The sequence below is a fragment of the Maniola hyperantus genome, chromosome 25 (genome assembly GCF_902806685.2).
Source record: "Maniola hyperantus chromosome 25, iAphHyp1.2, whole genome shotgun sequence".
Classification (NCBI taxonomy): domain Eukaryota; kingdom Metazoa; phylum Arthropoda; class Insecta; order Lepidoptera; family Nymphalidae; genus Maniola; species Maniola hyperantus.
Window position 1 is genome coordinate 3,088,802 of NC_048560.1, and position 26,605 is coordinate 3,115,406.

At 39.3% G+C, this 26,605-nt stretch overlaps 1 protein-coding gene across 25 annotated transcripts in view; it reads right to left on the reverse strand.

Annotated features, from left to right (window-relative positions):
* RyR (Ryanodine receptor) overlaps nucleotides 1–26,605 on the reverse strand; it is a 127,415-nt gene that overhangs the window by 6,345 nt on the left and 94,465 nt on the right. For 8 of the 25 annotated variants that reach the window (XM_069507040.1, XM_069507062.1, XM_069507059.1 and 5 more), the window contains 25 exons: nucleotides 24,966–25,124; nucleotides 24,424–24,654; nucleotides 23,491–23,603; nucleotides 21,377–21,470; nucleotides 20,879–21,007; nucleotides 20,038–20,172; nucleotides 19,330–19,350; nucleotides 18,215–18,394; nucleotides 17,192–17,312; nucleotides 16,474–16,584; nucleotides 15,332–15,459; nucleotides 14,253–14,383; nucleotides 13,435–13,595; nucleotides 12,970–13,171; nucleotides 12,175–12,336; nucleotides 11,669–11,825; nucleotides 11,173–11,375; nucleotides 10,431–10,634; nucleotides 7,095–7,222; nucleotides 4,364–4,463; nucleotides 3,491–3,622; nucleotides 2,892–2,985; nucleotides 1,959–2,117; nucleotides 1,017–1,110; nucleotides 231–379 (listed from right to left, as the gene is read on the reverse strand). In XM_069507040.1, the coding sequence (XP_069363141.1) occupies nucleotides 231–379; nucleotides 1,017–1,110; nucleotides 1,959–2,117; nucleotides 2,892–2,985; nucleotides 3,491–3,622; nucleotides 4,364–4,463; nucleotides 7,095–7,222; nucleotides 10,431–10,634; nucleotides 11,173–11,375; nucleotides 11,669–11,825; nucleotides 12,175–12,336; nucleotides 12,970–13,171; nucleotides 13,435–13,595; nucleotides 14,253–14,383; nucleotides 15,332–15,459; nucleotides 16,474–16,584; nucleotides 17,192–17,312; nucleotides 18,215–18,394; nucleotides 19,330–19,350; nucleotides 20,038–20,172; nucleotides 20,879–21,007; nucleotides 21,377–21,470; nucleotides 23,491–23,603; nucleotides 24,424–24,654; nucleotides 24,966–25,124 (3,498 nt within the window). Of the gene's footprint in view, nucleotides 1–230; nucleotides 380–1,016; nucleotides 1,111–1,958; nucleotides 2,118–2,891; nucleotides 2,986–3,490; nucleotides 3,623–4,363; nucleotides 4,464–7,094; nucleotides 7,223–10,430; nucleotides 10,635–11,172; nucleotides 11,376–11,668; nucleotides 11,826–12,174; nucleotides 12,337–12,969; nucleotides 13,172–13,434; nucleotides 13,596–14,252; nucleotides 14,384–15,331; nucleotides 15,460–16,473; nucleotides 16,585–17,191; nucleotides 17,313–18,214; nucleotides 18,395–19,329; nucleotides 19,351–20,037; nucleotides 20,173–20,878; nucleotides 21,008–21,376; nucleotides 21,471–22,542; nucleotides 22,653–23,490; nucleotides 23,604–24,423; nucleotides 24,655–24,965; nucleotides 25,125–26,605 lie in introns of all 25 variants that reach the window. The other 17 variants (XM_034981626.2, XM_069507061.1, XM_069507050.1 and 14 more) reach the window with 10 other exon arrangements.

Genomic DNA, 26,605 nt, shown 5'->3' on the forward strand with positions numbered 1-26,605 from the left:
AAAAAGAGAAGTAGGTACAAAAAGGCGCCACCTGCTTAACCTATGGTGACCGTCACAAAGGGAAATCGTGTCCACCATATTGTGTGGTAGACACGATTTCTCAGCTTCAAACGAATGCTCTGCATAAAACGAATGCTCTGCTTAAAACTAATGCTCTGCTTAAAACGAATGCTCTGCTTAAAACGAATGCTCTGCTTAAAACGAATGCTCTGCTTAAAGCGAATGCTCACCTTGAGATGGTAATAGCCGACGAGTATAGCGAGGGACACTATGGAGTGCAGCAAGGCGGCCACATTGATGACGTGTTCCATGTAGAAGAAGTCTTCGTCTATCAGCACCACTTCTAAACCCTCGTCCTCTTCGCTTTCACCACTACCACCTAGGAGTTAAAACAACAGACATTCATTATAATCATCATCAACCGATAGACATAGGTCTCTTGTAGGGACTTCCACACGCCACGGTCTTGCGCTGCCTGAATCCAGCGGCTCCCTGCGACTCGTGTGATGTCGTCCATCCACCTAATGGGGGTCTTCTAACGCTGCGCCTTCCGGTGCGAGGTCGCCTTTCCAGCACCTTGGGACCCCAATGTCTATTGGTTTTTCGAACTATGTGCCCTGCCCATTGCCACTTCAGCTTCGCAACCCGTTGGGCTATGTCGGTTACTCTAGTTCACCTACGGATCTCCTTATTCCTGATTTGATTACGTAGAGAAACTCCAAGCATAGCTCTTCTTATGAGGCCCAAAGTTAGCGACCATGTCTCGAATGACAGATCCAAGATACAGTAACCGGCAGGAAATATTACACATCGACCTTTAGAACGAGATTTCGGTTTCATAGAGTGTTGTCTCTGTCACTCATACCTATGTGACGCTTTATCGGTCTCAATGACAGATAACGCACTACGAAACCGGTATCTCTTTCTAAAGGTCGATGTACATATTTTCTGGCGCGTACCTGTAAGTAAGAGGTAAGAGAGGTAAGAAGTAGAGGAGTTAGAGGTAGAGGGCTTACCGTCACCACTTCCAGAGCCTTGTCCCGAGCCAGATCCGCTGATGATATCTCCAATTCCTGAACCCTCGCTCCTTTCCACTTCTAACGTTGACACCTGAATCGATGGAGTAAAATTTTAGAATTTTATCTTATCGACATTAGTTATAGGTACTATTAAATTAAAAACTACACATTGGTTCTGATTCTGAGCACAGCTAAATTTTAGAGAATAGAATAGAATAGAAAGTTTTTTTATTCATGTAAACTTTTTACAAGTACTTATGAATAGTCAGGTAGTTTTAATTTACCACTGGTTCGGAATGCCGTTTGTACCGAGAAGAACCAGCAAGAAACTCGGCGGTTGCTCTTTTTAATTTTTCAATTTACAATGTAATTCAGAGAAGGTATTCGTATCCTCTTCTTACTAATGTACCTAATATGAAAAGGACAGACATAGTTTTAAATTTAGAACTGTCAAACCTCGTGACTTTAGCTGTAGTCGCGAGCCTATTGTTTAAATTTGTAGCGTGCACTAAAATTTAGTCTTTAAATGTTAAATTCATGTTCCGTCCTTTTTAGCAACATTAAAAAGAACAAGATGCAGATACTCTAAATTTAGTTTAGAGAAAGACAACAGAATCGGCGCCATTATTTATTTACAACACAATATGAGTTAGAAAATAATAAAAATCCGTGTAATTCATGTCCATACTCCATACAAAGTATGGATCTGTCTGTCTGTCCGTCAGTCTATCTGTTTGTCTGTCTGATAGCTTTTCACGGCCCAGTATACCAATTTTGATCAAATTTGATACAGAGTAAGCTTACATCCCGGGGATGGACATAGGCTAATTTTATGCCGAAAAATTAAAGAGTTCCCACGGGATTTTAAAAACTCTAAATCCACACGGGAGAAGCCGTGCGCACCATCTAGTCATAAGTATTCCAGTATCTCTAACTTACCTTGTAGAAGAGCAGTACGAAGTTGATACAGAAGGCGAGTACGAGAGCGACGTACTTCAGGTTGTAGAAGTTCCTCGCGAGGAAAGACACGGCGCGCTTCGTGTATTGCGACAGGTCCACTTGAGACAACGCTGACGGGGCGGGGCCTTGTACTGCCTGCTAGACCAAAACGAGATAAGCTTTCACTACCCATATTATCAATAGGTACCTACCTATATTAAAAGTGTGTTTCTGTGTGTTTATTGGCTTGTCCTTAAATCACGTCGCAACAAAGCAACGGATTGACATGATTTTTCGTAAGACCTGGAAAGTGACATAGGCTACTTTTTATCCCGGAAAATCGAAGAGTTCCCACGGTATTTTTAGAGTCGCGGGCATCAGCTAATAATTTATAAACTAGAAACCCGACTACCTCGTTCATCCGGGATAAAAGACGCCCTAAGCACGTCTTTAACGACCCCGATGATCAAATCATGACTGACAATGCACCCTATCATGTAGGATAATACTTACACGAAGACGAGGTCCCCGATTCCTAGCGTCTCACTTAATAGTTTTCTTTATCAAAAAATCCGAAAACCGTAAATATGTGGGTACATCACAAAAAAAATTGAAAATTAGTGTGACTTGCGTTGGTCCCTCAATTGTGAGGATCGTGGATCCCTCGAGATATGGAGAGTTGGAGGTCGTACGCAAGGCATTGCAGAAAGGCGTGTCGACCGCTTCTCGAATCTGGTCGGACCAAGCAACGTCTCGGTCTTCGTCCGCGGGGTTTTTTTCTCTTCGGGGTATCTTTCCAGTGATCAGCAGATTAGCGTGACACGACCAAATAATTAGTTTACTAAATCACATCAAGATGGCGCTGTCCGTCATAAACTTCCAGTGTTGTACAGGTGTTGGACGTTGGAGGACTTGACCGGGTTTTCTACAAACCTTTTTGTTTTCGGCTTCTATAGCGGACATCGCGGCTTGTTGTACAGCCTGGGCTTCCATCCGTTCCTGAGCCTGCTTCTTAGCTTGCTCACCTCTGTAACCGAAAAACGTAAGTAAGTACCTAGATACTTTATTCACAGATTTCTATGGTTTAAACTATCGTGAGTGATTTCCGTTATACATATCTCACACGTGGCTTTCTCACGTGTTTAGTCGACGTTAGTCCGACTAGTTTCGAACTGACTCAGTCTCAACCGTGACGCGCGCGCGAACTGAGTCCCTGTGAAAAAGGACCTCGGATGGGTTCGAAACTAGTCGAGCTAACGTCGACTAAACACGTGAGTAAAGCCGGGTGTGTATATACTTATATATAATGATTTCTATTGTATTTGTGAACAAAGTCAGTTTTTTCTTTGCTATAAAATATGATTTAGAATGAAGATGGAGAGATCTATGTTTGGAGTTTACGTGATCAAATCAGAAATGAGGAGATTCGTGGGAGAACCAGAGTACCTAACCAACATAGCTCAGCGGGTGGATTCAGGCGGATGGATTATAATATAATTATAATAATTAAGTATCAAAGTACGGATTCTTACCCAAGTAGATCAATAAGAGAAGGCGGTTGTTGTTCCTCCGTGTGCTCGGTGCTCTCATCTGGTGACACCTCTGCTTCCTCGCCTGATGATGGAGTGGACGCGGTCGGAGACTCGTGCGGTTTCACTTGTATCCTAGATTAACACGAATACTAGTGAAATTATGGTTTACAGAGATACGAATAACTGAATTACAGCTGTCAGAAATATCTGAGAACCTGGCTTAGTGACGTCACGCAACGTGCTTGCGTTAACAACGATACTGGCACTGGTATTGGCAACGGTACTTACTGGTAGAACCAGTGGCGTAGCCACCAAGGGGCTAGGCGGGGCAGTGCCCCGTGGCCCTCAAGCTCAAGGGGCCCTCTAATCCTTACCAGAAAATCTCGACCGAACTGAACTTTTGAAAATTACTCCCATTTTCAAAATAAATATTACAGGTTGCAACCCGATTAATCATGGCAACTCAGTTGAGAGAAATTCGAAAGTTGTACCTACCTAGAGAATTCCCCTAAATTCTTTCTGTCAGTTGGCAGTGTTGTCAATTTGACGGATAGCGATATGTGATTTTTTGATTTGCCCCAGGGCCCTTGGTTACATTCTAGTGAGGTGCCCAGGAATTAAACCCATGCCCCTTTGGATTCTACACGGCATCGTACCAGAACGCTAAATCGCCTGGCGGCACGGTTTTGCCGGTAGGGTGGTAACTAGCCACGGCCGAAGCCTCCCACCAGAAAAAAATACTAAGCACAATGACTATCAAAAGCGTTACTTGCAGTAAGATCTACCATAGCGATGTCAGTTGAAAGAAAATCTTGCAGGTGACTTCCGAAACAAATTCCCAATTTTTCCGTATTGTATGATACAAAAACTTACTGGCCATTGTCTTCTTTGGTGATGTCCAAGCCGAAAGCTGAAACCTGCATTTGCCCCGTGTCGTCCGCCGCTGGCAATGCCGGTAGGTGTCTCATAGGACCTAAACAGTTGAACTGATTTAACAAAAGCCTGCGATAAATTTCCGAATTTCGGCCACGGTAGCCACGTAAACGATAGGGGTAATAAACCAGATACTCATAGAGCCCATTCATTTTTAAAGGAGCCGGTTCAACCTTATATATTTTGTTGCAAATTAACCAGTGTTGATACTTTAGAATTCACCCGCCACGACTTAATCCTATTCTTATTGCTTATGACGGTCTCAATTGGAAACACGCCAGTTAATATTGAATGCACTATATAATGCAAAAGTGTTTGCACCAACACCGTTGCACTCTCTAAGTATTCCCTCACTTTCATACTCCGGCAATCCAATGCGATCGGAAGAGAATAGTTGCAACCAACGGCTTGATATGGCTTGACGTGCTTCCAAGGCACGGGAGTGTAACTTCCCAACTAAGAATTTCTTGACAGAAAAACCTGTAACTTTTAGGCGCCATCACCACGGACGAGAGAATCGTGTCGATAGCCTCGCTGTGTGACAAAATTCGATACAAACTCTATCGGCCAATCTCCACAGGGCGATACTATCGCGGCGATAGTTTGTATAGAACTAGCTTAGACTCGCGACTTCGTCCGCGTGGACCACACAAATTTTAAACCCCTATTTCACCGCCTGAGGGGTTAAATTTTCAAAAATCCTTTCTTAGCAGATGCCTACGTCATAATAGCTATCTGCATGTCAAATTTGAGCCCGATCCGTCCAGTAATTTCAGCTGTGCGTTGATAGATCAGTCAGTCAGTCAGTCAGTCACCTTTTCCTTTTATATATTTAGATATTTTGTCATACGACGAGACTATCGCCGCGATTCTGTCGTCTGTGGAGATGTCGCCTTAAGTCCGACATGGGAAAAATCCGGAGGCCGGCATTTTACTGCGAGGTGATTCGGTAACTCAGTGTCTAACACTGAATAATAGCCATCATTTGACATTTATTTTTAATCCATTGAAGATTTTCTACGAAAAATTATTTTAATATCACCCAATGAAGCAGCAATGTAGAACCAGCCAATGTCAAATGAGCTTGGTGACTATCATTCATTCAGTGTTAGACACTGAGTTAGCGAATCACCTAGCTGATCAATGAGGTAGTTCTGGGTACAGTAAAATTAGTATCCCACCTTATATACATTACTTGCTTATATACAAATGTCAATAATTATGTTGGTGTGTAAGTGTAATGTAAAAAAAAAAATAGGTTACCTGTTAATCCAAAAGCAGATTTTTGTTAAATATTAATTGTATTAAGAAATTTGTTATTTTTAAATCAAAATTTGCTTAATCTGCGTAAAATGTTGAATTTTAATTCTGCTTTGGCAATTTAGTGCGACGACAGTCCTTATTTACATGCGTTCAGTCACTGTGATCATGATGACGACAGATCAGCAGGTGGATTTCGTAAAACCTGCATCAACCATTATTACAATCTCAATTGTTGTGATTGGCTGAATTTATGCGATTCTTGTTGCAACAATGCATTGTAGCCAATAGTGAGCGAGCGTCAACCAATCAGAGGCAATTGCAATCGTGACATTGTGGTAACCTGCATCAAACTCAGCCAATCACAACAATTGAGATTGTAATAATGATTGATGCAGGTTTTCCGCAATCGAAGTGCAGTTGCTCGATCGCGGTAGAATGACAGCTATAATTTCACGATCGCAATCACCTCTGATTGGTTGACGCTTGCTCACTATTGGCTGTAATGCATTGTTGCAACAAGAATAGCCCAAATTCAGCCAATCACAACAATTGAGATTGTAATAGTGGTTGATGTAGGATTTACGAAATCGACCTATAGTCACGACCCCTTCCCGCGGGTGTCGAACGAGGCGACTATCGGAGAGCGGGCAGCAGCGTCCTCTGTGCTACTACTACCACCATCTACTGTGATCACCGTCTGCCTAGCGTGGCGATTATGGGCAAACCCGCCCGTTGGGGGAGGCCTTTAGTCCAGCAGTGGACTGGATAGGCTAATGATGATGTGCAGCGTATTTATAGGGCATTATAAAGACGGCAAGCGCAGTGAGCGTGATATATTTGTTTAGTAGATATGTTATATTTTTCTACTTTTAAGTGATTTTTACACACAACTTATTACGTTGGTAGGTTCGTCACATAATTTACTAAGTTGTAGTATGAAATAAGAGGGTAGGTACTTACTAAGAAAACAAGAGTGATTTTATTTCTTAAAATCGGTTCTGCTGCGCCATATTACATGTATGATGTAACACTGGAATTCATAGTAAAGATAGGGGCTTCTTTAGAGGACGATTCAAACAACATGTGTCATATTCAACCATTATGCAATGCATTCCGGTGTTGATCAACCTTAATGCATTGCCTTAAGGTTGAATATGACACACGTCATCCGGCTCAGCTGCTCGATTGCGGTAGAATGGCAGCTGACACTTCTGATTGGTTGACGCTCACTATTGGCTACAAATTCAGCCAATCACAACAATTGAGATTGTAATAAAGATTGATGCAGGTTTTACGAAATCGACCTACAGGTGAAAATTGAATAGGCATTTGAATAGACCCAATGACTGAACGCATAGCCGAAGCGGTGGTGCATCCCACACGTGCTTATCATCTGTTCTGTTCTTACTTTGCGGGAATGTTCTGTGTAGGAGCGAGAGCTTCAACTGACCGATTTTCTCCTCTTCCGTCGGCTCCGGCGGAGGCTCGTCCGTCACCGGCCCTCGCATCAGCCCGAGGAGGACGCCGAAGATGTACCTGCGGTGCATTACACTTACAGAATACCTACTACATAAGTACATACCACTTTATGTCGCATCGGAAAAATTCGTTTGCGCAGAAAAGCGCAACCTCGCTTACTAAATCCAAATTTTACAAAACAGTTCGCGCTAATATAATTATGCTGAAATTGTAATGGTTGTTTTTCCGAAGCGAAATGATTTTGTCGTGGTAGGTACTTATTACAATTGATTTATACTTAAATACAACAAAAATATTAGAGTAAAAAATGACAAATTTACAAAAGAGAAAAACACAAATCGAATGACGTAATACCGCGTGCAAGCAGGCTAGTTTATGCCGTATCACTACGCGCGAGAGCTTATTTTGCTCTAAACATTTTCACTTTATTGGTTCGAGTGGATGTACCACCTACCTACTATTCACGTTACGCCTAGTGTGTTGCTATTGTTTCTCACACTTTCGAGTTGATGTATTTTTTTAATTATTTCAGAACAAAAACATTATTACTTTTTAAATTTAACTCAATATTTTGATAGTTCTATTAAGGGCTAATCATTCTACTGCGGAAAGACAACCACTAAAATTTCAGCGTGTATAGATTTCAGCCTGAGACCGTAATGTATTTAGTTACCCGTGCGAAACCGGGGCGGGTCGTTAGTAATGAATAAAAAAAAGGTTGATATAACGTGGGCAATGGGCATACTAAATTTTAATAACCATTGGAATATGTGTAAGCTACATAGACAGTACATACATATAGAGACACAGACTAAAACAGGTATACCATAGTGCATTCAAAATAAACTGGCGTGATTCCACTTGAGACCGTCATTAGCAATAACAATAGGATTAAGTCGTGGCGGGAGAATTCAAAAGTACCTACCAACACTATGAGGCTCCTTTAAAATGAATGGGTTCTATGAGTGTTTGGTTTATTACCCCTATTGTTTACGTAGCATGTCGAATGCAATCCTATTGTTATTGCTTATAACGGTCTCAATTGGAAACACGCCAGTTTATTTTGAACTTTAAAGGTAGGTAACAAAGCAAATTTAAGTGGATACACATTGCTGATCTAAACACAATGTTGAGTAGGTACCTAAGTAAAAAGAGATAAAAAATAAAAAAGACGTTATTAAATATTATCTATGGTACTACTAAGGTGAAAATGGTGTATTGAAACTGATAAAGTATATGTGAGAAATTGACGTTTATAGATTTTAATTTACGGTGCAACAGAGTATAAGTAAATCCAATAGGCAAAGTTAAGAAGAAAGACTGGAAGAAAGGATTCTGGTCAAACCGTTATAAGTAAGTAGGAATGACTAAGTCATAATACCTAAGTCTTAAAGTCAGTGAAACAAACACTTTAAGGTACACGGAAAATTAAAAATTTTGCAATTCCAGGCGATTTACGTATGGAACAATCTGAAGCAATTATTTTTGCAATTATATTGCTGAAAATTTTAAGTAGGTACCTATTGCTGAGTATTGCCGCAAATTACAGACGTCTAATTTGTCTATCATCATCACCCAATCTTGTCACACTGTGACTCGTTGGGAAGTGCGAAATCATTTTTTTTTCCAATCAAGTCAAACTGTTACCAGTTGCAACTATTTAATCATTGTAATTCCCAACGACTCACACTGTAGTTTGGGTGTGACTCGATGGGATTTTTCTTCGATGGATTCGTGACTCGTTGGGAACCCATCTCATAATTGCCTGGAATTGCGGAATTCAATTGCCCGTGTAAGCGTACTTTAAGAGAAGTGAAAAGAAACCGGAGTGAAGAAAAAATAAGAATAGCGTGTATGAAACAAAAACACATTCAGATATTAACATACAATTGATGCAATTTACCAATGACTGTGCGCCACGTTGCGTGAAATGAGACACATTATTAAGTATGATTATATTCAATGCGGAAACATACACTGCGACAAGGCTATCTTGGCGCGTGGCGAAATTTGGAACTAACGTTGCCGTCAAGTGTCCCCTTTGTTCTTGTTTGAATATTCTAAGCCTTTGTTCTCCAACAGCCTCAATAGCTCAACCGTTAAGGCGCGGAATGAAATCCGAAAGGTCGGCAGTTTAAACACCACCCGTTGCACTATTGTCGTACCTACTCCTAGCACAAGCTTAACGCTCAGTTGGAGGGGAAACGGGAATATTATTCATGATTAGCATGGCTAATATTCATAAAAAAAAACAGCGCCCCCCTGTCAATGTCATTCAAGTGCCAAAAGAGCCTTGCCGCACTGTACTTATAACCGGCGATCTGACTTGAAACAACGTGACTATAATCACACTAGGTAGATACATGCGAAATCAAGGGTGTTTTTTAACAAAGAATACCAACTAGAAAATGCTAGAGCATTTAATATTGTAAGTATGTTTTCCCCATTAGAGGTTATATACGTAATTTACAAAGTTTGTAGAAATGTTTTTGTTTTTCATTGGCCACTAAATACAGGTGTAACTAGAACGCTAGCAAAAACATAGCGTTATTGTTATACTACCTAAACACAATCCAACACCAATAACCATTTGTCTCGTTTTGTACTTTTAGTGATTTAGACTTTTCCAAACCCGCAATGTATGGCGGGCAAAACTCGGATCAATGCCCCGCCTATGACGCGGCATTGACTCCGAGTAACCTACTTTCCCAACGTTCGTTGACTTCTAACGTCAGTCCGATGTTATTAGCAATTTAACGTAAACTTTTACAAAATTATAGAATTTTTTAATGGCTTTTTTCGCGTTTTTTTGTGGTAATCAGTACTATCATCTGCCTCCGTTTTTGCCAGCGTTCTGGTTACACCCTGTATCTGCCCATCATTAAGGATGTAATGTGGCTAATTCCATTGTACACAATATCTAAACTAAACTAAAATGACACGTCTAAATCTATTGCTATCCTTTTCATAATGTTGCTCGCGGAGAAGGATAGCACTAGATTTAGACCTGTTAAAATTAAATAAATGGTAATTTACTAAATAGTTTAGTTTAGAGATTGTGTACAAGAGAATCGGCCCCAGTAACTGTATTCGCATTTGTAATCAATAGATGAATCAACGAATTTAGTTTTTTAGCGTTCCGTACCTCAAAAGGAACCCTTATACCCTCACTTTGTTGTTTGTCTTATATACAGGTCAAACACATAACCCTCCTTTTGGGCTTCACTGCAGTCGGATAAACAGTAGGTTAACGTATGAAACTCACCTGATAACAACAACAGCGCCATAACCTAAATAGTAGAAGAGATAGAAGAACATTTTGAAGAAGCCAACGAAGAGTTCAGCGGGAGGCATCTGCTGTAGGTCTGCGATTCTCTGCTTTATGTTGGAGGGAGATAGAGACGAGAATGCCGTGGAGATGCCATCCTTAACCGACTGGAAACCACGCCGGAATGGATCTTTTCCAGCTCTGGAAAAGTTTTTTTTTTTTAAAGTTTTAGTATCCGGCCAATCTCAAATTAAAATCAATATTGTTTTGTTGTTTGCTAGCTATGCTAAGAATTGTAGATATCGATACAATATACGATTGTTTCGTGTTTAAATACTAGCTGATGCCCGCAGCTTCATCCGCGTGGATTGAGGTTTTAAAAAATCCCGTGGGACCTCTTTGATTTTCCGGGATAAAAAGTATCCTAAGTATATCATTCTCCAGGTCTTTACACCCATGCAAAAATCACGTCGATCCGTTGCTCCGTTGCCACGTGATTGAAGGTCAAACCAACAAACCAACAAACCAATAAACCAACATATAAAGACACTTTCGCATATATAATATGGTTAGTGATGTAGATTGTAGAAGCTGGAAGCTCGTATAATTAAATTATGGCGTTTGACAGCTCAGTACAGAGAGATGATTAATACTCACTACCTATATGGCCGGTTCGCTTGTGCGCCACCTGTCAGGATAAATTGGCATTGTGGATCCCCATTAAAAAAATATGACTGACCTTTCTTCCTCATCGTCGCCCATATAAACATGATAAGCCTCCCTGTTCTTCAGACCACCAGCCGCTTCCTCCGACACGGCCATCAGACCAGACGCGTGAGTCATTTCAAAGATGGCGTCCTCGCAGAAGTTGACAAACGCTTCCAGCTTCTCCTTATCACCGCCTTCTGTCACTATGCTGTAGAAGAACGCGCGTTTGGATTCCTGCGACAGAATGTTTAGGTATTAAATACTAGCTGATGCCCGCGACTTCGTCCGCGTGGAGTTACATTTTTAAACCCCTAATTTTACCCCCTTAAGGGTCGAATTTTTAAAATTCCTTGCTTAGCGGATGTCTACGTCATAATCTGCATGCCAAATTTCAGCCCGATCCGTCCAGTAATTTGAGCTGTACATTGATAGATCAGTCAGTCAACCACCTTTTCCTTTTATTATATTTAGATTTCCCTAAAGTGTAGGTAAAAACACCATAATTAAAATTATAAATTTAGTCTTACCTTAATCTGCGGTTTCTCCCACTGCTCAATATTGGACTCCTTGATCTCGAAGTAAACTCGCTCGATCCTCTTGGATCCACCCATGATCTCGATACGACCCAAAAATGGCTCGAAATAGTTTAGCACAGATCCAGCTGTCTCCAGAAACCGAGCGAGCCTAATGACAAAAATATGAGAATAGTCAACAACATACATATTATTTAAAAGGTTTGACCAACTACATATATTATGTTTTAATGGTATTTTCGGATTTAAAGGATCTGGATCTGGATGTAGATATATTGTGTGCATCGATTTTTTTTTCAAAAACCCGTAGTAAAAATGATTGCAATCGATCCTGTTACTGATTTTGAACAAACTACTTTCAAGTTTTGCGTATACTAAACCTAACGTTGTATAAATACCTGAACCAAATCTGTTCTTAATATTAAATTAAATTAGTTCCAGAAGCTAGTGGAAGAAGACATGTTGTGTCGTGGGATAAGGACAGAAAGGAGAAAAAGTACCTGGGTTCGTTAGGCATGTGCTCGGACAAGTTGGTAAGCAAAACGGCCAGGTTGAAGCCGATTTCTTTGGCCGGCTCGTGGAACCGGTCGCAGAAGCCCAGGTAGTCCAGTTTGCCGTCGTGGTTCGTTTCGCAGCACGCTAGCAGGAACTCTATCTCTTCACTGAAATGACAAAATTGAAACCTCATTATTGTGCATCGGTCTTATACTATACAGTAGGTACGCGGCAGAAAGTAATGTTCACCTTTAGAAGAAGATAGCAGATTTGTAGAGCACTGTCTCTATCGTTGAGACCGACAAATCGTCATATAGGTATAAGTGACACTTGACAGAGACAACGCTTTACAAAGCCGCAATGTCATTCTAAAGAACTTTTCTTTTACACAAGTTTAAAAAATCTATTAAAAGTATGCTCTTAAAAAAAGCATAATTATTATACAGTCGAAGACTACGTAAATGATAAGAAAACTTGGATTTGACTCGCTCCAGCAATGCACGGGGCTGCAATTCCTTGTACAGTATGGTATAATAAGATTGTAAATTGATCTCTTGAAAAGAGCAACCGCAGAGTTTCTTGCTGGTTCTTCTCGGTAGGAACGGCATTCCGAACCAGTGGTAAATTAAACTAGTTGACGATTCAAAAGCACTTGTAAAAGTTTATTTGAATAAAAAACTATTCTATTCTATTCTAAAGGGCGATGTACCTACACTAGATACTTTCTTCCGCGTACTTTGACATGACAGTAATTGACACATTGAGCAAAAATGGCGACTGAGTTCTCAAAGATTACTTACGGTGTATAACTTTTCTGCTGCTCCATCTTCTCCTTAAAGTCCTTAGGAAGAACCCATCCGTCACTATTGGCATCAATTTCCTTGAAGCTTGCGCTGGAAGTCAGGTCCTTTAGCTTCAGGAACATGTCGAAGTACTTGAGGATCAGTTCCACGTTGGATGCGGATTCTACTAACGTGTCTACCATCTGTTTACCGATTGTACCTAGAATATACGAATAGGGAAATTTAGTGACTAGATGATGCCCACTAGTTTCTCCACGACGTTTAGCCCTTGATGAGTTCCGGTGTAAAATCCGAAGATTTTCATTAAATCACCAAAAATTGGGATCAACTTGAGGATAAGTCCATTCAAAAACAATTACTCAAATTGGTTCAGATTGACGAGTTTGAAGTCAAAATAGAAAGTGTTTTACGAAAGCTGATATTTTTTTAGTTTTGGAAGCTTATAACTGAAACTGCACTAACCGTTGACAACATTTCCCTCAAGCATAGACAGCATCATAGTGATCATATCCTTCTGCAAATTGAGGAGTTCCTTCAGCAGATCTACTTGTGAGGAATGTTTAGACAATTTGTCTTGCATGTGAGAGAACAGGAACAGGAAACCGCCCACTGCGTCCCACAATCTGTTAAACAATGAAGAAATCTCTTTCAAAAATCTGGCAAGATACCACAAAAAAGCCGAAGAATTGAAAAAAAAATCTGTATTTTCTAAAAGTTCGCAATGTTTTGCAAATAAAACATCTGACTGACACTATAGGTCAACGAACGTTGCGTAAATAAATGCCACGCGGTCAATGCCGCGTCGTAGGCGGGACATTAACCCCGAGTTAAGCACGCTATACATTGCGCGTTTGAAAAATACTAAATCACTAAAACTACAAGTATAAGGCAAATGGTTATTGGTATTGGATTGTGTTTAGGTAGTATAACAATAACGCTAAGTTAAAAGTTTTTGCTAGCGTTCTGGTTATAACCCTGTATGTTAAAGGAAAAGCTGACTGACTGACTGACTGACTGACTGAATGAAAGTCTGTCAGTTTAAAGATATATCCATGGAAATGGGTATTTAGGCTTTCATAAAAATTTAAACAAATATATTAGGTATAATTTTAGTAATAATTGTTAATTAAGTTAATCTACGTTATAAGGTACGATCCTGGGATTCCAACATCAATGAGTACGATACGGTTGTCATGTACATAGTGTATAAAAGCCCTTTAAAATAAATAGAGATATTTAAAAAAAAATAGAGATATTTAAAAAAAAAGTAAAGTAGGTACCTGGAATGAGCCAAGGCCTGTTGGTTCTGCGTACAGGGACCCTGAATGACCTCAGTGAGAGTGTTGAACACTTGAGAGGCTACTCCGATGGCTTTGAAGAAGTTCGCCTTGCCAGCTGGATCAATTAGTTCCTTAAGAAAAACCGTATACGTTATTATTATGGTGTATTTATTTTTATATGTGATAGCCTAGTGGTTAGGACGTCCGCCTTCTAATCGGAGGTCGGGGTGCGATCCCGGGTACGCACCTCTAACTTTTCGGAGTTATGTGCGTTTTAATTAATAAAATATCACTTGCTTTATCGGTGAATTAAAACATCGTGAGGAAACCTGCATGCCTGAGAGTTCTCCATAATGTTGTCAAAGGTGTGTGAAGTCTACCAATCCGCACATGGCCAGCGTGGTAGACTATGGCCAAACCCTTCTCACTCTGAGAGGAGACCCGTGCTCTGTAGTGAGCCGGTGATGGGTTGATCATGATGATGATGATGATTTTTATATGACCACGTTTGTTGATTGGTCGGTGACTCAAAATGGTGATTCATTTTGAGTCACCAACCAATCAACAAACGAACCTACAGTACGCGGCAGAAAATAATGTACATCGGCCTTTAGTCCTTTAATCAGGGGGAACCGTACTTTTGACATGACAGTTGATACCACATAATTCGATGGTTGACAGTTGACACATAGATCAAATATGGCGAGTGAGTTCTCAAAATGTATGCATTTATACACGAGATAATAACCTTGCTGGAATAGTGCCAGTAGAAGTCCATAATAGACTCTTGCAGCCTCAGCAAGTAATCCACTGTGCAGATGACAACAATCACTGTTGTCGTGTTACCGGCTTGGGTACGGAGGTAGTTTCTCCATTTATCTTATTAAGTAGGTATATATCATAGTTACAGTGCGACAAGGATATCTTGGCGCGTGGCGAAAATCGGAACTAACGTTGCCGTCAAGTGTCCCTTTTGTTCTTGTTTGGATATTCCAAGCCTTTGTTCTCCAACAGCGCCCCTGTCAATGTCATTTAAGTGCCAAGAGAGCCTTGTCGCACTGTAAAAGTGGGATACGAACCTTGCTGGAATAGTGCCAGTAGAAGTCCATAATAGACTCCTGCAGCCTCAGCAAGTAATCTACTGTGCAGATGACAACATTCACTGTTGTCGTGTTGCCGGCTTGGGTACGGAGGTAGTTTTGCCATTCTGGAAGAGGATGAATCAATTCATTACAATTGAAAACAATTGGGTATTTTCCAACTTTTGAATTTGATAAATATTATTAGGTACTTTATTATAAACTAGGATAAAAATAATGACGTACCTACGCTGAAAAAAATATTAAAATCCAACAAAGATTTACAAAGTTACAGGCATTTTAATTTTGGAGTGGGAGGGTCTTCTATCCCTTTCTCGCAAAACGAAAATTTGTATGAAACCGCACGAAGCTACTAAGGCATTAGTAAGGTGTGACGTCAAAATGCTATATCGCTATCTCTGTCTAATCAGAAATATTTAAATGCTACCTATAACTTTTTTGTTATTTGATCGATTTAATTAGTTTTTTCAGTTTACGTCATTATTTTTATCCTAGTTTATAATTAAAATTGGAGTCAAATACCAAATTGTATAGTTTTTGCATTTCACGAAGACCAGTGGCTCATGCTCTCGCTCGCTCTCAACTGTACCCGTAGTATAAGATTTTACGTCACACCAAACGTTGCTAGAATTCGGGAGTCGAAACACTTCTGCCTTATAGTAAACTGGATCTTAAATGCCTTGTTTCAAAGCTCAAGTTTGTCTACACATCTACAGCCAGTGCTCCAAGCGGAAACATTGCGAAATTAAAATCAGTGGCATTGAATTTTTGACTTCAATTCAAGGCTCTTTAGGTCCATTTTACTTTGATGTTATTGTGTTACGATTCTCGAATTCTAGCAACGTTTGGTGAGAATGTAAATTGTTTATAGAAGCACTAATCACTATTATTATGTATTAAGAAGTAGACGGAATGACACACTTTTTAAACCTTCTTGGTTTTTGCTGTGTCTTAATTGGATTTGTTAAACATTCTTTATATTAGTAATTTAAAAAAAAAAACGTTAAATCTTATACTACGGGTACTGATTCCGCTCATTCGCGACTGATTGGTCCGACATGCACGCACACTTCCGCAATGCCCGTGTAAATGACGTAACCACAAGTGAAGCCATAACTTACCCAAGTTGTGGCCTTCACAGGTGAGTTGTATGAACCGGAACAGGGCACACGTGAATTCAGCATCGTGCATGTTCTTCTCACCGGCCGCTCCTTCCAACCCCACTCCAAGTCCTACGAGAAAAACATTAAGTACATTCAACATCTGTACCTATAAATTACGCGGCCGAAAGTAATGTACATCGATCTATAGAAGGAGATAGCAAATTTGTAGAGCGTTATCCCTGTTGTTGAGACCGACAAAACGTCATATAGATATGAGTGACAAAGCCGAAATGTCATTCTAAAGGCCGAAGTACGTTACTTTCGGCCGCGTGTACTGTACCTATTGCACGGTACATCGCTACATCAAAACTGTTCAAATCTAAAACAGTTTTTTCAGAAAGTAAGAAAAACTTATTTTTTTATAACCTACAGAAGATTTTATGATTATTAAAAAAGATTCGAAGAAAAGAAATTACTGGAATCACACTAATAGGAAAGGCGAAAATTTGCACAGGTCCAGATGGCGATCGGGATGGGGACCGGTTAACCCAGGACGGGTGACGTGCGGGTATACGGGGCGTCCGTCCCCCTGCCTCATACCCCGATTGCCATTTCGATCTGTCTGTGTGTGACCTATCTATGTCTGTGTGTGTTTGTGTTTGTTACTGTCTTTCACGCAAAAACTACATAGATTTATACCTTGGATTAACACATTGCAATAAAAGATTATACGAACCTTCAGCTTTAGTGTTCCTTTCAAAGGCATCCAAGTCGAGCACGGAGCATGAGTTCATCAAACCGGCTATTGATGTGAAGAAACCAACATCTTTCTTGTCTTTCAGGTGGTTAAGCATACCCTGTTGAGCAATCATTGCCATAAAAATTCATAGTTTAAAATTCATCATCATCATCAATAGACATCCACTACTGGACATAGGTCTTTTGTAGGGACTTCCAAACGCCACAAGAGCGCCGCCTGAATCCAGCGGCTCCCTGCGACTCGTCTGGTGACGTCCATCCAACTAGTGGGGGGGGTCAACGCTGCGCCTTTCGGTGTAATGTTGCCATTCCAGCACCTTGGGACCCCAACGTCTGTCGGTTTATCGAATTATGTGCTCTGCCCATTGCCACTTTAGCTTCGCAACCCGTTGGGCTATGTCGGTTACTCTTCTCCTAGGGATCTCCTCATTTCTGATTTGATCATGTAGAGAAACTCCAAGCATAGCTCTCTCCATCGCCCGCCGAAGAATACTAAATCGCTAAAACTACAAAATGAGGCTTGGATTGTGTTTAGGTAGCGCTAAAATAACGCTGTTTTATTTATTTATTTTTTATTTAAATACAAGTTAGCCCTTGACTGCAATCTCACCTGGTGGAAAGTGATAATGCAGTCTAAGATGGAAGCTGGCTAACCTGGAAGGGGTATGGCAGTTTTTATTAAACCGATGCCGCTTTGGTTTCTAAAAGGCATCGCTAAATCGCTTGGTGGCACGGCTTTGCCGGTAGGGTGGTAACTAGCCATGGCAAAGCCTCCCACCAGACCAGACCAGAAATTTAGAAATTATAAAATTCCAACGCACTGCGAGGAATCGAACCCGGGACCTCCCACTAATAAGACCACAGTGCTTACCTCTGCGCCACTGCGCCAGGCCGTCAATCAAAAGTTTCTGCCAGCGTTCTGGTTGCACCGTGTATAAGTATTCTTCACCAACAATAAACCATCGAGGCAGTTTCGATGGGTTCAAATGTTGGATCTTACCATTTGTATATCAATATTGCCGCCCCGCAATATAGAGATCCCAAGTTGCAGCGTCTTCATGACCATGTCACTTGGTTGTCCTTTGGAAGCGGATATGTGAAGCAACACCATCTCCGCAACACCACGGTTCGCTAGACGCTTCTGATGGAACAACAGCTTTTGCTTCTCCATTTCTTGTTCCTAGGTTATCAAAAAAAGACGCTAAACACTCTAACGGCGATTAAAAGAAGAAGCGACGGCGACGAAAGAAAAGAAAGAAAGAAAAACGTTTATTTTTAAAGCTGTACCACACATTACCAGTTAGACCTGGTTAGGTTATCCCGGCGGCGCCTCTAATACTTGAGTAGTAAAGTCAAAAGACCTCAAGTAGAAGAAGCGCCGAAATAAACTATGTCATGTGTGGCACAACCCGAAAAAAAGGTCCCGACTCAGCATAAATGCCATATGACTTGCACAAGTACAAAAACATACACATTACGCGCTGTACTTCCGTCATTCAAGTTCTATCCGTCATCCGTGAGAATACCAACGATTATATACGACATATGTCATGAGCTACCATACAAAACAACAAGGAACGTTTTTTTTTGGACTCGGATCGGATGAGTGCGTAACCGCTGTAAGAGTGAAATCTATAGAGCGCACTCTCTGACTTTGCTTAGACTTAAGACAGAGTTAAAACGAGACAGATGTTTTTTTATTTTTTATTTTTATTTTTTAGATTAGATTAGATGTACATCACATAAATCTGTCTCGTTTCAACTCAATCTTAAGTCTGAGCAAAGTCAAAGTGCACTCTTTAGATTACAGCCTTAGAAACAAACTGAGAAGCCTCAATAGCTCAACGGTTAGTGGACTGAAAACCGAAAGGTCGGCGGTTCAAACCTCGCCCGTTGCACTATTGTCGTACCTACTCCTAGCACAAGCTTGACGCTTAGTTGGAGGGGAAAAGGGAATACTAGCCGTTTAACATGGCTAATATTCTTGAATAAAAAACACTGGAATTCATAGTCAAGATAACGGCTTCATTAGGGGGCCATTCAGACATGTGTCATATTCAACCTTAATGTAATGCATTACGGTTGAATATGACACATGTTTCGTACCATACATACCATGTATGTATCCATAGTTTTCTGCATGCAACAAGAAAATTAGACTTTATATAAAAAAACCGGCCAAGTGCGAGTCAGGCTCGCGCAACGAGAGTTCCGTACTGCAGTCGTAGTTTTTCGACACTGCACGACAATTCAAAAACTATGATGCATAAAAATAAATAAAAATCTGTTTTAGAATGCACAGGTGAAGACCTTTCATATGATACCCCACTTGATGTATTTATCTTACTTCGAAAATTGAAAATACTAATTGTTAGTTCATGACCACAATTTAATTTTTTTTTTGTGTGATATAACCACAAATTCAAGGTTTTCAGATTTTTCCCCAAATGTCTGATATAAGACCTACCTATCTGCCAAATTTCATGATTCTAGGTCATCGGGAAGCACTCTGTAGGTTTCTTGACAGACCGACAGACAGACAACAAAGTGATCCTTTGTTTGGCACTTGACATTTGACACTTGACAGCAACGTTAGTTCCGATTTTTGCCACGATAGCCCTGTCGCACTGTACTTTTGACATGACAGTTGACACAGAGTTAAAATGGCGAGTGAGTTCTCATTTTGTACGGACTAAATTAAACTGTAATTTAACATTTTTTGTAACTGTAAAATTTCAGTTTTAAAAATAAAAGTTACTGCATAAAACCTTTGTGACAATCAGGCAGACAGAGGAAAGTATAAAACAGAACATTTATTCTTACGTGTATGCTAGCGCGGCCCTCTTCGTCGCCTCCCTCTGGTTCCCCTCCACCTTCTTCTTCTTCCCCGCCCTCCTCTTCTTCCTCACCACATGACTTTGCTATTATATGCGCGTACGACATGTACAATGGATCTTCCTGCAGCATTATAATTCTGCTTAATTTTTTAAGTTTATAATAAGGAACAAGAATACAATAATTTTATTATGGCAAAACAACAACTCATACAAAACTCAAAAAATTATATAGGTAGGTATAAGTCCCGCAAATTGCTATTGCACTGGAACCATGTCTCATTAACATCGAAATGCCGTTATTTTGACGTCAGCCGAAATAAAAATATACCATCAGCTCGAAACTTCAGTCTAGTGCTGACGTCACTAAAATGGCGGCCACGCGTATTAGCAATTTGCGAGACTTATACCTATCTATTGTAAAAGTTGGAATATTAATTTTGTATAGCAGTATAATGTCACAAATAAGTAGGCCACTTTGCTTGTACTACGGGCCTCTCAGACAAAATAGAATTAAAGTGCGAATCTGCGGGGTGATTCGGAAACACCAGTGTCTAACATTGAATGATAGTCACCGAGCTCATTTGACATTGGTTGGTTTTACATTGCTGCTTCACTAGTGATAAAAATAATTTTTCGTACAAAACCTTCAATGGATCCAAAATAAATGTCAAATGAGCTCGGTGACTATCATCCAGTGTTAGACACTGAGATAGCGAATCAGTAGGCAGATCAAATGAGCTCGGTGGCTATCATTCAGTTTTAGACACTGAGTTAGCGAATTGTCTAGCAGGTGCCCCAATGCTGACTTGTCTTAGAAACTAAGTTACCTGTAATGCCCCAGATCTTTCAGTCATAGCGCCGCGACAGAATGTAGTGACGAGTTGTGTGAGAGGATCCGGCTTTCCATCCTCCTCCACTAAATCACTCTTTTTCAACTCCGCATCCTCAAATGATTGCTGTAAAGAAAAAATATTCCATAGAATCCAATTGACTGCAAAATCTATTCTACATAATTCATTAGTACGTATATTATTACTTATTATAAATGCGAAAGTGTAAGTAAAGGAATAAATTCGAAAATCGTGAATTTGTGGAAAATATTACATAGTATTTTCAACTTTCAAAGTATGATTACTATACCGACTGGGGTATTATGTGAAAGTGCTTTATTTGTTCATTCTAAAACAGATTTTTATATATTTTTATGGCCAATCAATAGTTTTTGATTTATCGTGCAAAATGTCTAAAAAATACTACTGTAGAACGGAACCCTCGGTACGCGAGTGTGACTCGCACTTGGCCGGTTTCCTTGAAGTTTAACTTACCGTAAGATCTTCGATCATGACTTCTTGCCCAATGTTTTCTTCTTCCAACCACAGCTCGTAGTATGTTCGCGCGAATATATTACACACTCGATGTCTGAAATTATTAATTACCCAAGTTATTATTACAAGAAAATATACTGTAATGTAATGGCTAATATTGCCGTTTATAATATAATCACCAAAACATTTATTCAGCATTTAGTTTTTTGAAGGAAGAAATTTTTAATTCATAGAATGACGCTTAGCTGCAATCAGACCTGCTGGCAAGTATAATATGATCGTGCCAAGCTCTAAACTAAAAATGCACAGTACGGGTCCCAACTCCATGTGTTCGAAAAATTTATAATAAAATTCCAGACAACATCAAGAAAATTTTTTTTTTTTTTTTTTAATACAATAAAACTTAAGGCTAGCCTTATCTAATTACTATATAAATCATGACCGCGTGGAATGGTGCCAAGAATACTGGCTGCATTTCCGCGCTGGACAGCCAGGCTGATCCGCTGCGCAAAAAATGAGCCAGCCCTTCTGTCACCAGTTGAGGCTATTAATCGCGGTGAAATGTCTCGTAAAAAATTTTTAGCACTAAGACTCCATGGCCCCAGGGTCTCCACGGCAAACGGCACAAAAATGTAACTCTCTATAAGAGAGGCATACTTGCGCCGCTTGCCGTTTTCAGCTGTTTCTGCTGCGGCTCCCGGTCTTGTCTCAAGAAAATTGAGAATAATATAGCGTTCATCAATACATTAAAAAAATTCTTAATCGAAGAAGCCTATTACAAGATTAATGACTATCTACTTGACAATCGTCAAGTTGATAGTCATTAATCAGCGCCGTGTCCCTACTAAAATTGCTGTGCTGTGAGACGGTCAAGTGGCTTGACGTGAAGCACGTAGTTTTGTTTTGCTTGATGCGCCCTTCAAACAGCCTGAGCCATCAAACGGCACTTTTCTTATGTCTCAAACACTGTATGAGCGTCGCGTCAAGTAAAATTCAAAAAATATATAAAATCGCATCAAACACCGTTAAGCACGTTACATATTGTTCGACTCGAGCATCAAGCAGTAACGGTCAAAATGCTTGACACAAGCAAAAAAAGCCGCTTGACCGTCTCGGATGCCCTTTAGTTTTTAATTATTTTTTCTACATATTACTACATATCTTACCGACTGATCTTATAAAGATGCCTAGATCTCAAACAGGCTATCGCCGCTCTTTTCCGCGCAGCGCAAAGGATTCTCTTCCAGTTATCTGAACGTTGTTTTGGTTTCGTTGCCTTGTTAATCCAAAGCGGCATGCATACAACTTACACTATTAGAACAAACAACATCTACAACATCAATTATTATGAAACGTTAAGACCCCGGTAGGGCTCGACACTAGTGAATAGTCGGACTTATGTCGACTAAATATGTAAGTAAATCCGGATTCTTCTATATTTATAATCATTAATTTTAAAAGTTAAAACTTTCCAAGAATTTCCTTTTTACTTTGGTTTCTGGTTGGTGAGTTAAAGTTTTTTTTAATCGGTTGGTAAATTCATAACTTGTTATTCGTCTTACTTTCTAAAATAAATAACCCAAGACGTGTCCATCCTTTTATATTATATTATTTCCTGGCTAGGTATAGAACTCGGCAAGAAATGCACTAAACTGCATTGAAATTAGAAGAAGTGAAAATCAGAGATATTGTAACTTGTTAAAAAAATATTGTGTTAGTAAAAAGCTAGATAGTAAACAATAGAAAGTAAACAATGGTCACACAAAAGTCAAACAACTCCGACACACATATATTCAAAGAAGCTTGACGGGGATTGCAGCGAGGTCTGCTTGAAGCAGGCGCTTACGGCATGATGAAGTTAAAGTTAATTAAGGATAGACTCTACTTTGAACATGGGTAGATATAACATTCAGAATAAATAAAAATAAAAATCTATCTAGTTAGTCAGGTTTCAATTAGGTAAATGAAAAGGAAGGCAGGACTGCATTGAAATTAGGAGAAATGAAAATCAGAGACTAGTACCTTTTTCAAAAAGATTATGTTATTAAAAATCAAGATTTAAAACAATTATCACACAAAAGTCAAACAACTCAAACACACATCAGTCAAAGAACCTTGGCAAGGAATGTAGTGAAGTCTGCCTGAAGCAGGCAATGACGGCACGTTTCCGTTGAATTGACACCACGGAACGGTACACGTTCTTACTCATTTGTTGTGGGTGGTCGATCTAAACGTTATCAAAGTTAATAATTTTTTTTCTACACACTTGCTCAAAAAGTGGCTCTACGTTCACCGCAATTAGACACCTATAATCAAATTGTGACTTTTAGACTTATAGACTTTTTTTTAATTTTATTGGTTGAGTTCTTTGAGTTGCTTCGTAGTATTTCAATTTATCCTCTTCAGGAAAGGCAAGGTCGTGCACCATGCAGCCTTAAAAAAGTTTCAATATAATTTTTTTTTCAGTCATTTATTAGTTAAAATGTCTACAAGTAGGTAGTTACTAATTATGAAGAAAATTATTTTTTTGTATTATTTTCTTCACAAGTGCGTTGAATAACGTCGTATGATACACGTGTGTATTGATGATTACCGTCCTCGGCTATCTTAAGACCCTCGCCTCAGAGGTAATCACCAACATTACACACTTGTACCATAATGTACTATTACATCAATTTTGAAAAATTATAATGTTGAATAATGATACAGTAAACAAATCATATGGCAATCGGGTTATGAGGCGAGGCGTTCCCACCCCGATTGCCATATTGACCCGTCGCGAACTATAGGTTCATGTTCACATACATTATTAAGAACAAAACTTTTCTTTCTCATTATCAACAAAATTTTATTAAGTAGGTTATAAGAATCTAGAAAGAAACTACTTTTGGCAAATTTTATTTCTTTTGACGATCCAATCGGTTTTCTAAATGAATTTCTGTAACAATTTTTTATACTTTATTTTATTCAGTTCAGTGTTTATATAATTATTTTTTGTTTTATCTATGTTTTAACTGACTTCTCATCATAATCATGATCAAACTCACCATATGCAATCCAAACAACACTTTGCTCATCGCCACTATCCGTTCCACCGTGTCGTCTATAAGCTTGGCCTTGTTCTCTGAGGTCTCCACAGCTGTGATGGTAGTCTTGCTCTTGGAACCTAACTTGCTATATAGATAATGCTGCCAGGACATTTCGTCCGCTGGATCGATCTTGTCCGGTAACGTTAGTTGCGTTTTGGCGAATTCTGCTACGTCTTGTTCGGACATTTTCTGAAAACAATTTTACTTGAAATTAAAATGGCTTGGGCCCGGCACGGTCTAGTATAAATCATCCCTTAAAAGACGGGGGTTTGAGACTGTTTTCTTTTTAAATAGAGATCGGGTCACCTTATATTAAGTGATTACCGCCGCCCATGAACATTTGCAGCACCAGAGGAACCGCCGATGCGTTGCCGGCCTTTTAGGAATTTGTTGGTCCGCCCTTGAATAACCCCTTGTTGTAATCTAGTGGGAACACCGCCGATGGGAGTTGGTTCCACAGTTAGTCATGAATAAGAAAAAATAATTTTTTATATTCTCACCTTCAAGAAGCGATCTTTACAGTGCTGCACTAACTCTTGCTCTCTTCCCGCGAAGAGATTGAGTCCAACAGGTAACAACCTCTTCAGACAAGCGACCATTAGTGATGCTTGGACCTCCTTGTCTTTGTCGCGTTTCTTGTCACGGTGCTTCTTCTTTTTCTGTGATATTTGGATGAGTAACATTAATATACACGTACATTTTAAAAATCACGTCTAAAGGTCTAGACAATATAATATTTAGCATTTATAAAACGTCGCGCAACAAGTTGCTACTTTTGTGAGGCAAATTATTTGATTAAATTTTTTTACACACTTAGGTGTATTTAGATTTTTAGCCAACTTTTTTTTCTATTTTGGCAAATTTTATATCAGATAAGAATAATTTTAGACACAAACCAAAATTAAAAATAGCATAGACAGTTCTAGCTGGAACTTAGCGGATAATATTGTTAAAAATCTGAAATTAGTATGTTCCAGATTTGAGGTTAGGTATCTACTGATTATAATTTCCCTGGTCAAAAATCTAATACTACTGCTAATAAACGTTTTAAAGCTGATAATATAATAGATAACAACTGATTTCAAATTTCATTCATCAGGTTTCAACTTACTTGAAGTTACAGGATCGCCGGATTCCGTTAGACATAGCGGAAAGGTTTCAAAAAATTTGAAGGAAGCATTTGACTTGAGTAATTTTTTATTTATGTTAATGATAATTATGTTGAATAATATACAGTAGGTATTTAAATTAACCTGTAATAATTGATTTTAAGTAATCTTAAGGCAGCTCAGTTCGGTGCTTTCTTCATACAAACGTAGGAGGGAAAATACAACAATATTCGATATTGTACGCACAAAACTAAGAATTATATCGATTTATCTCGTCATTATCTAGGTTCAATGATATCTAAAACATTGAAAAAAATATTGATTTAAAAGTTACGAGCCTCAAAAGATTCCTATTTTAACACTAAATCTATGACAACTTTGGGCGTAAATAAATAAGATTAGGGATATGAAAATTCTAAAACAATTTATCATTACACGTAGTTTATTTATTCATTAGTTGAAATAACTTTACTTTGCAAACCTAAATTCAGTAGTTTTTTCTCAAAAATACTTTTCCCAAACTACTGTTCAACCCTTTTCAAGCGCTAGATTTCGGCTAAAATCATCATGCTTCTCACCCCAAAACATTAGACACCGCGCGGGTGGCGGAGGGAAGGGCCAGCCCAGCGGCGCGCGGCTGCGCGTGTAATATTGTGGTTTCTATGACGACAACTGTTGTTATGTTTTCAAAAACAAAAGTCGTAATGATTTTATAAAACTAATTTTTATTCGTTTATTAATTCAGTGGCTATGCAAATGTGTAGAAGATTGAGCAGAGCAGAGTCAATAAGTCCTTCAAATACTTATTGCATTTTGTACATTGACCTCTGGAATTTGAAATTTGGACACCAATTTTATTCATTGGTTTATTGACCTGACTTTGTTGTTGAGGTCCTAGTAGGGATATCTACTCGTGTGGTCCTAGTACAATAGGTAAGTAACTTTGTTTAGTTATTTATTTTATCTAATTTTAAAAAACCGGCAAGTGCGAGTTGCTCGCGCACCAAGGGTTCCGTACTCAGGTATTTTTT